General features: G+C 32.4%; 2 protein-coding genes across 5 annotated transcripts in view; one reads left to right on the top strand and one right to left on the bottom strand.

Annotated features, from left to right (window-relative positions):
* Positions 1 to 9,524, bottom strand: part of LOC126889377 (titin) — a 251,639-nt gene extending 242,115 nt beyond the window's left edge. For all 3 annotated transcript variants that reach the window (XM_050657632.1, XM_050657631.1, XM_050657633.1), the window contains exon 1: positions 9,177 to 9,524. In XM_050657632.1, coding sequence (XP_050513589.1) covers positions 9,177 to 9,235 — 59 coding nt within the window. In that variant the 5' untranslated portion in view covers positions 9,236 to 9,524. The remainder of the gene's footprint in view (positions 1 to 9,176) is intronic.
* Positions 9,525 to 12,624: 3,100 nt separating this feature from the next.
* LOC126889376 (TOM1-like protein 2) overlaps positions 12,625 to 17,131 on the top strand; it is a 96,109-nt gene continuing 91,602 nt past the window's right edge. For both annotated transcript variants that reach the window (XM_050657630.1, XM_050657629.1), the window contains exon 1: positions 12,625 to 12,793. In XM_050657630.1, coding sequence (XP_050513587.1) covers positions 12,730 to 12,793 — 64 coding nt within the window. In that variant the 5' untranslated portion in view covers positions 12,625 to 12,729. The remainder of the gene's footprint in view (positions 12,794 to 17,131) is intronic.

Below are 17,131 nucleotides of genomic sequence, written 5' to 3'. Positions count from 1 at the left end.
ATATTTCCAAAGCAAAGTCTTTCGCACATCTGGTTTTATTTTAATTCTAAAGGGTCGTTTAAACACAGCGATAAATCAAACAACTTATCAAGGTCAATCGAGTTGTTGCAACTTATCATTGTGTGTAAACGGTGCATCGCACAACTTATCAAAGTTGGAGTTGGGTTGAAGGTGGTATCGCATTGAATCGCAGCGTCTAAACAGCGTTTCAACTTGTCATCACAACTAGTTGCTGTGACTTATCGTTGTGTTTAAACGACGCTTAAAGCGAACCTCAGCCCGGCAATAAATCACCAGCCAGGACCACTACCCTTCATATAACGAAGATGTTTGCTAGGACATAGTCGAGTTTGTATTGTCGCCCCCGTTAGGTAAATTATTCCAATTCGAAATTTTTGCACAAACTTACTCAAAAAGAGGTCCTTATAACAAATCCACAGGGTGAGAGACGGTACCATAATCGAAAAATTGTTTAAACAATAATTTTTGTTAAACAAATTCACAAAAATAATTTTTTAGATCATTTGGGCCATTCTGAGCAAAAAAGGTATAGTTTTGGATCCCGCGTACCAAAAAAAAGTTGATTAATAGCAAGCTGAAATTTGATCATAGCTTAAGAGTGTCTAGTCGGACAAACTTTGATGCATGGGAACACTGGAACAGGGGAAGTTTTAATTGTGGAACAGGTTAAAAATTTGGAGCGTTAGACTACGAAAACATCCCATCTATTTTGTCGGACAGAACTTCCAATTGATTTGTTACCCTTTTATTAAACTCTCATGCAAATATCAGACTGCTATTTATCACCAACTGGGCATTTTAAGTCCGACACGTAGAATATGTCAAATAACAGGAATTACGTTGGTGATAAATAGCAGTCTGATTTTTGCATTAGAGTTCAATGAAAACGTAACAAATCAATTGAAAGTTCTATCCGACAAAATACAGTTTTCGTAGCCTGACGGTCCAAATCTTTAACCTGAACCACTATTAAAACTTCTCCTGTTCCAATGTTCCCATACATCAAAGTTTGTCCGTCTAGACACCGTTAAGCTATTCACACATTTTCAGCTTGCTATTAATCAACTTTTTTGGTACGCGGGATCCAGACCTAGTAACTTGTGATTTTTCTCTAAAATTGATTGTTGTCGAGTTATCCGCGATTTAAAATTTGAAAAATGCGAAAATGGCCATTTTCAATGTTTAATAACTCGGTTAAATATAATTATTAGAGAGCGGAATATATGTAACACAACATTACCAAAATATGCGCATATATATGCATTACTTTAACTACAAATATGCAGGTATTTTTTCTAAATTTGTCTAAATATGCAAATGCATATTAAAAATACTCAAAAATAAAACAATATATTAAATATAAACATTTATGTTTAAAAAATTCAACCTACATCTATGTTTAATACATATTTATTTTTCACATAAAAACAAATGAAATGACACAAAAACTGATATTATAATTAAATTAAGAATCTAAATTATAGTATGAATTTATAATCAAATATTTTTCAAAATTTTCAACTAGCAACTTTTGCCTTCTATCACTAAAAACGTGTTTGGACACAGAAAAAGTTCGTTCTACATCTACTGATGTTATAGGACAATATTTAAAAAATGAACTGTGAAAATGAATGTAACTTACGATTTTGGAACAGGCCTTGCAAAATACTTTGTCTCCACTTAACTTTAACTCGGGAAAACACTTTATCCAAGCGCTTTTTTGAATGGTAGACATATTTAAATTTAATATATACCAATCACTTCAAAAACACTAAATACGATACAACGTTTACTTTAAACAAATGTTGGCCGGAAACTGACAAAATAAATATTAGACCCTTAAAAGCAGGTAGGTACCTACGACTTGCTACGCTTATAAAATAATATTTTTCTGGGAACACCCATAATTGTTAAATTCAGGTAGTAATGGGAAAGTCCAGATAGATAATAATGAGCCATAGATAGATAAATAACGAGCTCGTTCATATCGAAGTTATAAAATTCCAACTAAGAGAGGAAAATTTTAAACTTTTATATAATTTATTTTTAAAATATGCAAAATAAATCGTGTTTAGCTTAAATATGCAATGTTGTGTTTGTTGTCTGAAAATAGCATCTATATGCACTTTGCATATATTCCGCTCTCTAATAATTATTATGAAAGTCGGAAAGTGACCTAATCAAAGTTTAAAACCCCCTCTACAAGATCATAAAGAAATTTTTGTCATTATGTTATTACTAAGCTGTCATTTTTAATTATTAACAATGGGCGCTAAGCGCATATTAGGCGGCCTTCAATGGTGATTGCGAAAGAGATGCACCATTCCAGCCGTCCAATGGAGCATCTCACTCGCACTCACATTGACGGCCGCGCCGCCTCAATACACGCTTAAAGCTCATTGTTGATAATTAAAAATAACATCTTAGTAATGAAATAATGACAAACATTTCTTCAGGATCTTGTAGAGGGGACTTTAATCTTTGGGTAATTTGGTCAGTTTCTGACTTTCATAATGATTACTTTTAACCGAGTTATTAACCCTTGAAAATGGTTATTTTAGCTTTTTCAAATTTTAAATCGCGTATAACTCAACAACAATCAATTTTAGAGAAAAATAACAAGAGACCTTTTTTGCTGAGAATGACCCAAAGAATCTAAAAAAAAATTGTTCGAAGTGAAAAAAAATATTTTTGTGAATTTGTTTAAAAAAAATTTTTAAACAATTTTCCGACCGCGGTACCGCCCGGTACCCTGTGGATTTGTTATAAGGATCTCTTTTTGAGTAAATTTGTGCAAAATAATCGAAAAGGAATAATTTACATAACGGAGGTGACTATACAGCTTGGACTAATAAATATTTTCGATACCGAATATTACCAAAACATTTAGAAATGGCAACGCTGTCGATTGTAGCGTTTTGTGGTCAAATCCAAAAATAATACAAGTAGAATTTTATACAAATTTCTTTGTCGTTCTAAGGGTTAGAGATTCACATATCTGCTCACTAGATGGCTTTTGGCCTGCCATCTATGAGGCGAATATAGCAGAGGTTTCGTTTTCTTTCGTAACATGAGATATCTTCTCCAATACCTCAATCAACGATAATAGTCAACAAACTCACAGACTAAAACGTAAAAATCCACTGGACCTTATTTATAATTAAGTTTTATAACTCACCGTAATTGGGTTTATGTTTTAGATATATGTATTGTTTGTAAATGTAAAATGTATGTTTATATGTAGCATATTATCGGAATGTCATGTTTGTTCCATCCTAGAGGTCCAGTATTGCACTGACCGCTCTAACGTCAATTTTTTATACTTCAAACCCCAAAGACGCTTATTGTTAGAATTTTTTATAACTAACAGATTGCTGAATAAACGTTTCAAAAAAAAAATAAATTTTGCATTAGTTTTATATGAGCCTTAACCCATAAAAAATTAACTCTTCTTTGATTTTTATGCATTTCAAAAAGGGTGTTCTTAGTTAGTACTTAGGCCTTTGAATTGTTATCAGAAAAACCCATAGTTTGAATTGTAAGAGTAATAGAAAGTGAGTTGGAAATAATTGTTGCAGATGTATCTTCAGATTCTTTAAAATATTGGAATGTCTCATAAATTGCTATGGCTTAATTTAAATATTTTTTCTGTCTTATTAGCAGGTATGTAAAAGACAAATCCAGTTCAAAATATTGTCTTAGATGCATCTGTATGTATATTTATAGAGTCTGGCCAATTCTCGAAGAATGTTCTTAAGATGTTAGACCTATTACCCAAATTTTCATGGCACCTTGGTTTTATTAGTTTAACTGTAAGTATGTAAAAAAAAGAAAATCTTAACTCCAAATCTGTCAACAACGTTGTAATTACTATCAAATTTTTACACACCTCGAAAAGCCTCACAAAATAGAGGTGAGTTTCTTAGCTTCCAGTATCAAATCTGCTACATTAAGTTTGTTAACATTGTGGTAAAGACTGATATTTAGGCATTGAATTTTAACACATTCCCTACCAAGTGACTCATATACACACACCGGCAAAATTAGCCGAACACGTTAAAAATTGGACATGTTTGATGTCTCGTATTTCATAAACCAGTGGTCCGATTTGAGTGATTCTTTTAGTATGTTATAGCCTTATTATTTAAAAATATCGTTGTAATAATATTGTTGCTAGACAGGTAAATACCATTTTATACCGGGTGTACCAATCATACTGTGTTTTTTTCTTAAAGTTTGGAACACCCTGTGGAATATTCTAGCATATGTAAAATATTAGAATTAATACTCGATTGTAGACTTAGGCTTGCTTAACATTTTCCTTTTCGATTCATTTACTTATGTGAGATAATAAAAAAGTTATGTGCGTTAACAACTATCTATGTTTTTCATCAATAAACCCTCATAGTAGGGGAGGAAAGTATACTAAATTTGCAGTTATTCGAGCGCTATGGGGACCTATTGGATTGTGAAGAGTATGTACTAAAATTAGAAAAAGGTTAAGTTAAGTTTTCCATAAAGTGGGGGACTTTTCATTTTTTAATTTAATTTTCCATTTGAAACAATCATTTTTCTCCGATTATAGCGCTATTTATCCATAATTCGAAAAAATATGTCGAATAAAAGTTGCTTATTTTTACGTAAAGAATCCAAATCTGCAATAAAAATTGGGGGCTCCTATTTAAGATTTTAAATTAAATCCCCCACCCCACCTCCGTGGGGCTCGTGACACCCCACGGAGAAGGGTGGGAGTAAATTAAAAATTATAAATATGAACCCTGCGGTATTTTGCGAAATGAACATCAGATCGTAAAACTGCAAAATACACATATTCAATATTTTTCAAAAATCTACCGAATGGCACCAAACACGACCCCCCACGGAGGTGGGGTGGGGGGTTACAATAAAATATTAAATAGGAGCCCCAATTTTTATTGCAGATTTGGATCCTTGACATAAAAATAAGCAACTTTTATTCACAACATTTTTTCCTATTATGGATAAATGGCGCTATAATCGGAAAAAACGATTGGTGGAAATGGAAAATTAAATTGAAAAATGGAGAGTCCCACACTTTATGGAAAACCTAACTTAACTTTTTTTGGTTGTAGCACCCACTCTTCACAATCCACTCCAGGTCCCAAGAACGCTCGAGTAATTGCAAATTTAGTATACTTTTCTCCCCTACTATGAGGATTTATTGATAAAAAACATGGTTAGTTGTTAAAGCACATAACATTTTTATTTTCCAACATAAGCAAATGAATTAAAAAAGAACATGTTAAGAAAGCATAATTCTACAATCGAGTTTTAATTTTAATATTTTATATATGCTGGAATATTCCACAGGGTGTTCCGAACTTTAAGAAAAAAACACAGTATGCTTTTTACACCAGGTATAAAATGACATTTACCTGTCTAGCAACAATATTATTACACCGATATTCTTAAATAATAAGGCTATAACATACTAAAAGAATCACTCAAATCGGACCGCTGGTTTATGAAATACGAGACATCAAACATGTCCCATTTTTAACGTGTTCGGCTAATTTTGCCGGTGTGTGTATAAGCCGCATCGATTTTTCCCATAGACCAGCGTCTCAACCATGAGCTGTGGATCGCACTGCACATTCGTACTGCACTGTACCTTCCGTTTACTTTACATATCAGTGGCATTCCGTTTCCATAAAATATTATTAAATACAAATCATATAGTATATGCCCACTTTCCATTCCGTTTACCTACTATTCCCGAAGCCTTGCGTTCAATATCGGCCACATATTTTTCAGCGATGTATCAGGTACCCTATGGATATTGTGAATATTGCTATTACCTCGCGGTTAGAATTGATAACCTCTATGGAAGATTGTGACTCCATCTTTTGCTTGGTCGGCCGATACTACTTGATTGGTGATTTACTTCTTGCTATGTTGATCACACGTGTCTCTCTAATCTACTATGTGGTTGTTCCATTACTTTTCGTCTATTTAGTGTCCATTCGTTTATACGTTGTATGTTACATTTTCTTCTAATGTCTTTACTCCTCTTTCGATCTCTCAGCATATTTTCTGTAATTCGCTACTGCGCGTGAAAAAGGAGTTAAGTCATAATTGATCAAAAATGGGGTTAAGTCAAATTTCGAATCTAAACAACAGGAACTTTTATTGTGCAAAAAGGGATAAGTTAACATAAACAATATCTACCATGGTTTGTGTATGGCATCATATGTTAAGTCACATCAAATTCAATTTAACATCGTGAAAAGGGAGTTATGTCTACGTGACTCCTTGTTCACAATAATATACTGATACACACGAATAGTGAAAAACGAGTTAACTCGACATATCTCGTTTTTCACTTAAAGTACTGTAAACTGTGTACATGACTTAACTCATTTTTCACTACTTTTGGTTTTGTTTTACCATATTCTTAAACCCAGCGCAAGCGCATAAAGGCGCAAATTGGTCAGTCTCCTAACCTACCCTAGCTAAATGAGTCATCTAAATGAGTCATCTTCTAAGGAGGAAGATTAGTACCTAGTTTATAATGTTTTTAGGAAATAAATCCTTTATACTGTGAACTTTTATGTCCTTTTATTTTTATTGTCCTAAGTGAAAAAAGAAATGTCAAACTAACTGATTGTGGATGTCGGCGTTAGTCATTCAAAAGTCTGTGAAAAAAGATATAAGTCAACAAAGTCTTTGTGTAAAAAGGGTTAAGTCTGTGAAAAAAGGTATAAGTCAAACAGCTCATTGGGTAAAAGGGGTTATTAAGTCAATCAAAAGTCTTGATACCGAACTTTTTTTTAATTATCTATTGACCCTACTATTTGTTCAATGTTTCTACATTCTCTCGCAAAATTAAGGTATCAGAACATATTTACAAATGCCTTTACCTTTACTAGATACGAAGTTTTCCCTCCAATTTTTAATTTCAATTTACTCAGATATACTTTTTTTGACTTATCTCCTTTTTCAAGCACAGTAGCGGATTCTTCTCAGTACTCTCATCTCTAGTAGTCTCGTTTCAAGCAGTCTTTTTGTTGTGGCTGTATCGGGTCTTGTTTCTGATGCAGTATGTCATTATTGGTAGTACACTGGCTTTATAAATTCTTCACTTTATTTCAGTGTTAATATGTCAGTTTCGTCATATTATAGTGTTATTAAGACATCCTACCAGCCTAGTGGCATTTTGTACTTTATTTCTCACTGCTTTGTCTTGGTCTCTGTAGCTTGACAATGTAGTTCCAAGGTATTTTATTTCCATTACTTGTTCAATACTGATTGGTTCTTTACTGATTACTATTGTCTTAGTTTTCATCATTTTAGTTTTCTCAGAAAACTAAAACAATAGTAATCAGTAAAGAACCAATCAGATGTAAAATAGAAATTGATGGTATCAGTATTGAACAAGTAATGGAAGTAAAATACCTTTGAATTACATTGTCAAGTCACAGAGACCTGGACAAAGAAGTGAGAAGTCAAGTATAAAAAGCAAATAGACTGGCAGGCTGCCTTAATAACACTATATGGCGAAACCGACATATTAACACTGAGATCAAGTCAAGAATTTATAAAGCCAGTGTAAGACCAATAATAATGACATATGCATCAGAAACAAAACACGATACAGCCACAACGCAAAGACTACTGGAAACGGCAGAGATGAGAGTACTGAGAAGAATTACAGGAAATATACTGAGAGATCAAAAGAGGAGTGAAGACATTAGAAGACAATGTAATATACACAATGTATAAATGAATGGACACTAAATAGAAAAAAAGAATGGAATAACCAGATAACCAGAATGGGGGAGACACATGTGGAGAAAATAGCAAGAAATAAATCACCAATCGGTAGAAGTGTCGGCCTACCGCAAAAAAGATGGGTGACAACCTTCCATAGAGAGTGCCAATGAACAAGCAGAATTGTTTATAAAAAGGAAGAAGAAGAAGATCATTGTTTCCATCCAATATGATATTAAATTTTCTTCAGTCCACATGTTATCAGACCGGAAAAAAATATGTGTATTCCTGTCAAAAACTTAGGATAAAATGTTAATAAACTGGAACAAAATACAATATTTAAACGGCGACGGAAAGTAAACACGATGTCTATTGAGAATGGTAGTTAAAATAATGGGAGATATATGGAACAGGTATGGGAAGTAAACACAACGTATAGTGAGAATGGAATTTTATTGGGAGGTGTATGGAATGGGTATGGAAAGTAAACGGAATGTATAGTGAGAATCAACCTTTATTCTACTTGTTGATAGATGGCGCTATAATAGGAAAAAATGATTTACCTATTATGTATATGACTATAATCTATACAATCTCTGTGACTATACAAATCAAAGAACAAAATTTTTTGTAAATACAATAAACACTTTTGATTTGTTTTAATACCAAATTGTAAATAAAAGGGTTACAATGCAATAACCTTTTCATATTTGGCTGATAACGATTCTGACAACTGTCAATTTAACAATTTTTTTTAAATGTCACGCAATGATTCCCGACATTCTTAAAAGCATATATGATATCAAAAGTAATGACGCACTGAAAGAAGGCTCTGAGAAGAACTGTAGCTATGGTCTATGAGGACGAAACTTAAATACCCCCTTGGTAGCGAATAGTTAATTAAACATTTCTGGCTGAGATATTTTCTTCTATAATTGAGTGGAATTTCTAAAGCTTCCACATGTAAAGCCTGTAGAGTAGAGTTGACTTCATAGCTCCCACACAGATACGCAGTCCTATGTTTTGTACACGGTCTACTCTGTTTAGAATATGGTTAGAAGCTGAACCATATAGAATACATCCATAATCAATTATAGATCTATATGATCGATAGAAAAGCAGGAAAACATACAACTTTTGGATATCTTATTTAGCAAAACAGTTTTGGTTCCTTATATTCAACAATATAATAGTTGTCTAGGAATAAAATGGTAGTTTAGTCTGACATTTACATGACCAACCAATACATTAACCAATAGTGTTGAGTAAAAAGTTTATAAAGACATACAAATGAAATATTTTAACATAGAAAAAATTTAGAAAAATATTCACAACAAAGAAGTTGGTTTTGGTTTATATTCTGGCTTTGAGATTTGGACTGAATATCTGTTAAATAAAAATATTACCTTTTAGGGCTATCGTCCAATAAGGGAGAAGGACAAGCATTTTTTCTCTTACGTTTCATCTTCAATTGGGAATTTATTCCTGGAAAATCCCCCTGTGTTTGGGTTATAACCTAACAACTTTATTTTTCCAAGAAATATTTGGTATCAATCAGTATTTTGATAAAAATCAATGTAAAATTAACTGTAACAATAAAACCGGCTGATTCATCTCTACCAGTATTTATTGTTTATTTTCCTCTTAATTTTCACTTTCTTGTTTCTACCCTGGAAAAAACCAATAAAACCATTCACAATAACAAAAGCAAAAGCAAGAAAACTTGTTGGAGGGGAGCTGCAAAAACAAAGCTTTGTTTTAGCGCATTTAATTCAAAGAGCGACAGAGACACACATATCACATGAAGTTGGTAACGTCAGACAACCATAGGCGGCGAAATTTAAGAGTTATAATTTAATTCGGGGTTTTAAAATATATGCGAATATTCGCGGTGTGCAAGTACTTGGAGGGGATACGAGAAACGATCGTGAGCGAATAGCGGAGAAATCTTGTAACTTTCTTAAATGATTCATATTGTCAATTGAAATTGTCAAATTGACGTATATTTCATACCTACTGTCATTGAAGAAGAAAAATTATATGTTGCTCACAATATTGATATGATATGCAATTATTATGTAAAAGTATATTTAATTAATTGTAATTTGCTTGCAGTACTCCATTTTAATAATTAATTTAAATTTCTTATAATTTTTTTTGGGCTACGGCCTTAACAATTATCCAGCACCCAGGACCAATATGATTGGCCAAAAGTGCGAAAAAATTTGCCGAGCTATGAAACCAGGTGTCGCTTTTCCGAACTTGCACGGTCTCATAATTAATTTCACATTAGCTAATGGGTGATAGAAGATATCAAAATATTAAGATTTAACCAAAATCGCTTAAATACAACATGGCTCCTTACAGGGTGTTTTATTTAAAAATTTAAAAACTATTTTTGCTCAGTATTTTAAAACTATTCGACTTATCCTCTTCATACTTGACAGAAAGTGTAGGTATTATACATCCTACGAAATTATGATAAATAAACGTTTCTGGCTACTACCAGTGGCGTTCGACAGGCGACAGCGAATGGTTGATCCTTCCCAAATTCTACGCCACTGGCGGAATTGCCATTTTACTGCAATTTTTGGTCTGGCCGTGTGACACTTTGCCCCATCCTGCTGAAACCATTTTTGATTAACCTTCATCGGACTGGCCGGGGTTTCTTTTGACCCTAAATCACAATTTTTGGTTGTTACTTTTTTTGCAATTTTTAATCACCATTCTTCCATCTATCTGTAGTTTATATATTTTATTGATAAAAAATTATGCAAACAAGAACATTTTTAACGGTTACATTAAATATAAACTTCAGTTTTATAATCCGTGGTCTCATAATACCCCGACCAGCTTTTATGTCGTCTAAAATTCATTATTTTGTATTTTGACAACCACACCCGACTTGGGCGTCGAAACGTTAATTAATTCATTTTTTTTTTGGTAACATTGTGGCTTATTTCCCATTTAAAATAGTTCAGTCTAAAATTAATTCTAATAAAGTTGTAATGATGCGTTAGTTCCATAGATTTTATGGATTAGTACCGACTGAGTGTAGTATATGTATAGATTTATGTAAGTGTTTTACATGTTTAAATGGAGAATTCCCCATTGATGTCATAGGTATTAATTCCCATAAATTGTGGCTATTAATTGTGACATGTAGGAATTAAAACAACTTAGAGGACGATTTAAACTAACTTGGAATTAGAGCTAGGAGAAGAGTTGCTAGAGACAGGGATGAATGGAAGCTTCTTCTGAAGAAGACTTTGCCTCATGTCTTAACGAGCTATTATTTAGATGTTAGGATTCAGATTTTTAATTGCAGTAGGTATGCCTCTAAAGTTTTCAACTCCAAACCATATTTTGTGATTCATAAATTAATTTATAATAATAGTTTTAAATTGATGCAGGTTTATTCTGTTGATAAACTGTCTATTTTTAATTTGAGATACAATTAACATTGATTATGTGCATCTATTGTATGTACGTAGTAACTTCCAGTCGAAGTCAACATTTATCCAACGCAACTGAACTTGCTGGGCGGGGGCATTTAAGTTTCCTTAATTTTCTTTTCCTAACTAGCGGGTTTACTTGGCTGAATTATTCTGTCTATAAGTTTCATGTCAGGATATATTTTTATGTTTCAACAATTTTTCTTTACTTTTGGACTTTGTTGGGGGAGAAATTTCCCTTATTTTCTCCTTGTATGTCCTCCAGTGTTATATAGTTGCTTAAAAAGTGACAATAAAGGGTAAATGCATTTTTTACAGAACTTTTTGAAGTTATACTTCTTTACGACCAAGGGTGAAATTTTAAACTTGCCTGGCGCATGCGCAGACAGACAGTATGTAGTTCGTTGCTAATCTTTCAAATTATGTATGTATCAGCGCAAATAAGTCATTAAAATAATATATTAGTGTTTTTAGTAAATGTATTATTTATTATAATTTTTGTGTCTTTGGATTTGTCTTCCTCGGGAATAAAATATTTTATAATAATAGTAAGTATATTTACTTTAAATTTTAAAGTATTTTTCTATTGAATTTCTATTGAATTTGTCAGTATGTATCAGAAATCTTGTAAGCTGTCAAAGCAAAGGAAGTTTGACTCGGTGGTAACGCGTTCGACCGGAGATCGAGAGGTCACTGGTTCAATTCCGTGTGTTATCTAACTTTTTTTTTATATTTAATATTGTTTTAGTAAACATTTTTGGAAAGTAGTAAGCAAAAAATTAGTTTAATCTTTAAATACAAATAACCTGTTGAAAGTATATTTATTTATTTCATTGCAATCATATAATAGAAGTATAACTTCTTACGTGCGTACAAAGTACACACACATTCTTTTTTTATAGAAAAAGAAAGTTATTAATGAGTAAACACTTAATAAATACATTTTAGCCTGTAAATAACTTTTATTTAAAAAACCTGTGCTAAAATAAATCAACACTTTTTTAACACATCAAACTTACTTAGGATGGGGTAGATTGTAGATTGAATGTATGTTGGTACAATCTACGTTGGCTACACTGTAGAAACCTAGAAGGACAAGGACGACAACATAGAGGTAAATATTAACATAGAGGGAGCCTGGAGGGAGCCTACCTTCCGCGCTTCCTGACGACAAGATCTCATGGACTGGTTTGCTGCATCTCTTTCTAACACATTGTATCGAAAATCTATGATGACATTCAGTGTGAATATAGGCACGGAAGAGGGGGACAACTGTAGCAGCTTTACTATGCGTAAGAGTGAAACAGCACTAATCCAAATAAAAAAGATGGTGTCGTCACTTCTCTCTGAATTACACTTTCTCTATGCTAATATATAACTCTATGGACGACAAGGACAAAGGACAGTGACATATTGACGTTGACAGTTGGTGACAAAGTAGTTGATCGAGTATCGAATACGGAAACAATAATATTTTGGTGGCTCCCTGAACAACAAAATAAAAATGTCTTTTATATCAAATGCCCTCATTGGCAATCCTTTTTCGACTGCAGTCGGTGGTAGAATAGGTATGTATTTTAATTATTTGTTCCTTGCCTTACAAAAATAATCGCAACAGCTTGTTGTTATTTCACCTGACCATTAGTGTTTTCTCCTATATTTTATTAGTCTAGGGCATTTGTCAAGGTTAGAACTAATTTTGAGCCGTAAAACTAAGTTATTAGAGTATGACTCACCAATTTAATCCCATTTTGTAATAGAACTACTTCCAAGAATACCTGTTAATTAGGTATGCAGTAAATTGTAATTATCAGCAAATTTATAGATATAATCTACTTGTTTCTTTAATTGTTAAAGCGGTAATATGTTTACTATTTTTAATACATATTCAAGACGCGTGGTTTATAGATAACACCCTTTTTTTGTTACTAAAATTGAATTTTTAATTGCCATATTAAAAGTGTCACAAACACTAACTTTGAATTATATTAAAATACTGGTTTTAAATTCACATTTAAATGCATTTAGTTGGTATCTTTAAAGCGCTATAAATGAAAAAATAGACCTCATTAACAGGTAGGATCAATCATACTTGTCATACATGTTGTTAGGCATAGATAAATGTAGTACTAGCAAGGAATATGCCTCTATATACATTGGTAGTGGTATACAATTTGATAAAGTTTCTCTGTAATATGTTTTTTTTTCATTACATATGCTTGATTATTGATTAGAAGATGGCTGAGTAAAGTAAAGAATGTATTCTTGATTTTTATTACAATACTTCATTCATATTACCAGAGGCGTCCGGGGGGGGGGGCATTTGCTCCCCCCGGCCCTGAAGATGACTGAAATTTACAAAAAATACATCAATATTCATCATAACATCATATATAATGTATTGTATATATAGTGCTTGCCCCCCCCCCCCAAACAAAATTTCAAATGACGCTCCTGCATATTACAGAAGTAATAGTCCTACCTTTACTCCTATTGATTACTAAGTAGTACTAACTGTACCTTAGTTTTAAGTATGTTTTATACTTACCTTTCTTGTAAGATGGATATTTGGGTTGTAGTACTAACTGTACCTTAGTTTTAAGTATGTTTTATACTTACCTTTCTTGTAAGATGGATATTTGGGTTATCATATTCACAACCCAAAATAAGAAGAAAACAAAAAACTTAAGAATAAAGTTTTTATAACTATGGTATTCAGTAGTGATGGGGTGATCGAAGAATCGACAAGTATTCGATTCTTGAAAGTATGCAAGATACCTTGACAACTTAAACCAAAGTAGTGAAGTCATTTATTCATGTTAATACACATTTATTCATGTTAATAATGTTGGTTTGTTGGACCAGGCGTTGTTGCAGGAGGATCTTGATAGACTGCAGGAGTGGTGTGTTCGAAACAAACTTTTCTTGAATGCCAGGAAATGCTGTTTTATAAGCTTCTTTCGGAAAGTCAGTAGAATTGAATCAGGTTACATCATTAATAATCAGCCACTTGAATATGTATCTTCCGTTAGGGATTTGGGTGTTGTTTTGGATGAGAGGCTTTCTTTTGTGGAGCATATAAATGCTGTATCTGTGAAGGCATCTAAACTTTTGGGATTTGTTACAAGAAATTGCAAATTCTTCTCTATTGAATCTACTAGGCTTGTTTACTGTAGCTTAGTAAGGTCCCTCTTGGAGTACAGTTCTGTGGTTTGGTCACCCTATTTCCAGACTCATATTGATACTATCGAGAGAATACAACATAGATTCTTGAGATCATGTGCTTACTATACACAAACTATCATTGTCAATCACGATTATTCTTTTCTTGAACAACAGTTGTCCCTACCTCCACTTAAGGTACGCCGTGACATAGCAGGTGCTGTTTTCATTTTTAGGATCATAAATGGACTTATAGATTCTCCCAATCTTTTAAGTCAGATTAATTTTAATGTTCCTTATCAAGCTCTCCGTTACCATAAAATGTTTAAAATACCTTTCCATAGAACATTGTATGGCGTTCACAACCCACTTGATAGGTATATGGGATTGTTAAATAATTACGAACTTGATTTATTTAATATAACTCTAAATCAATTAAAAAGATCTCTTGTTCTGTGATGTTATTTTTATACTCTTAAGTGTTATGTTTGTATGGTGTATATTTTTTTGTAGTCAATATTTATGTTATATATTAACTAACTCTCTATTTTTTCTAACTCTCTATTTTTTAGATTAATTAAGTCATATTTAACACATTGAATTTATTATTACCTTTTGGAAATGTATTAATATTTAACTGTAATTTTTCTGTTAATGGGGTTATCCCGTATAATAATAATAAATAATAAATAAATAAATAAATACAATTCATTACATAGTACAAAATTACATTAAAAGTACGTACATACATACTGGGTGTTAACATTTTTATTACAAACTGACGAATTATTTATTGCTCTAAAATTGGTTGAGGTGTGCAAATGAAATTTGGTGGGTTTTAAGATATACTTATTGCGTATGTTTTGACACACAATTAAGAATTTTATATTCACCATTGGCGCGTGTACGGGTAATAGTCTGAAATTTTTTAAAGATGGTACTCCACTGAAATATTTCAAATTAAAAATCTTTTTTGAATTCCTCGTTATATTTGTGACAAAAAATCTATCTTCCCTTTTTTCATGTGATGCTTAGTTTTCATGCAAAAAATAAAACATCTTAACGCTTACAAAGTTTTCTACGAAGTTTCTATATGAACGTGTAGAAACTTATTTCCAATACTTTCCAAGCATTAAGATATTTTATTTTTTGCATGAAAACGAAGCGTCGTATGAACAAACATAGATGGTTTGTCAGAAGTTGAACAGGGAATTCAAAAATAATTTTTCATTTGAAATGTCTCAGTGGCAACTATGTCTTAAAACCCACCAAATTTCATTTGCACACCTCAATCGGTTTTAGAGCAAAATATAAATCGTCAGTTTGTAAGAAAAATTTTAACACCCCATATCTCGGAAACAAATGAAAATCGAATAACAACATATGAGTTATTTTTGATTATTTTTACGTATATTATACAGCCTTAAAGTTTGGCACGTTCCTCCCCACTCACCCTGTATATACGATGGTGGTAGATATTTATTGATAATTTATTAGTAAATATTTATGGAAGTTTAATTCAATCCGATCATTGAAGTCAAGCAGTAACAGGGCCGCGGTTATTACTTGGATGGTGACCTCTTGGGTCACTGCACCCTTTTTTTTGTTTAATTTTTGCAGACTAGTGGTTTTGCAGTTCAGTTTTTTGTTAACATATTATATGATCTAAAATTATGTTAAGAGGGCGGAATTAAAATTAAATAGGTAATTTTGATTAATTTTTTCACAAATGTAATATTGTTAAGGTAATTATTGTTCACAAATGATAAAGATGTAGAATTAAGTTTGGCAAGGGAACAAATTTTCAGAGATAGCTTACATCATGTCAGTTATGAATGTATTATTAGAAATATTTATAAGAAACAGGATCCCTCTGGTTTATTTTATGAAGACTATTACTATGATTTTCAAAATGCCAACTACTTGGGTCTTAATGATTATTTGGCAGGTATAGATTGGGAGCAGTGTCTGTTGTACCAGGATATAAATACATCTTTGGAGGTTTTTTTATGAAGTCTTGAGTTTGGGAATTTCTTTTTTTGTGCCTCTAAAGAAATATAAAACTGGGACGTATCCTAAGTGGTTTTCATCTGAGCTTAGAAATCTTTGTTACCTTAAAAGAGCAGCACACATAGCCTATGTCCATACGAAATCCTATGCTAGTTATAATGAGTTTTCTAGGTTGCGAGGGGAGTGTAAACGAGTCAGGGAGGTATGTTGGCAACACTATTTAATTAAGGTGGATCAAGAATTTAGATTAAATCCTAGATATTTTTGGAAATATATCCGAGACTTAAAGTCAAATCATTCTCTGCCTCAAAACATAATTTACAATGACAAAGAAGCCAGAAATGGTCAAGAAAGTGTTGCATTGTTTAAAAACTTTTTTGAATCAGTATATACTTCCAGGAACCAGGATGATTCACTGTCAATAGAGATACCTGAAAATGTTTCTGAAAGTTTAAACTTAACTTATATTTCAAAAGTAGAAATTTTTAACAAAATCTGGAGCTTCCTAATAAAAACACACTAGGTCCAGATGGGGTACTAAACAATTTACTTAAGCACTGTATTTACACTTTAGTTGTTCCATTATATTTACTATATAATCAATCTTTGAAGTGCTCAATATTTCCAGATAAATGGAAGCATAGTTTTATAATGCCTATATTTAAAAGTGGGGCAAAAAATCTTGTTACCAACTATAGGAGTGTCTGTATCCAGTCATCAATCCCAAAACTATT

This window comes from Diabrotica virgifera, chromosome 8, assembly GCF_917563875.1.
Source record: "Diabrotica virgifera virgifera chromosome 8, PGI_DIABVI_V3a".
In the NCBI taxonomy this organism is placed as follows: Eukaryota; Metazoa; Arthropoda; class Insecta; order Coleoptera; family Chrysomelidae; genus Diabrotica; species Diabrotica virgifera.
Note: the sequence above shows the minus strand (reverse complement) of the source record. Positions and strands in the feature narration are given on the sequence as shown.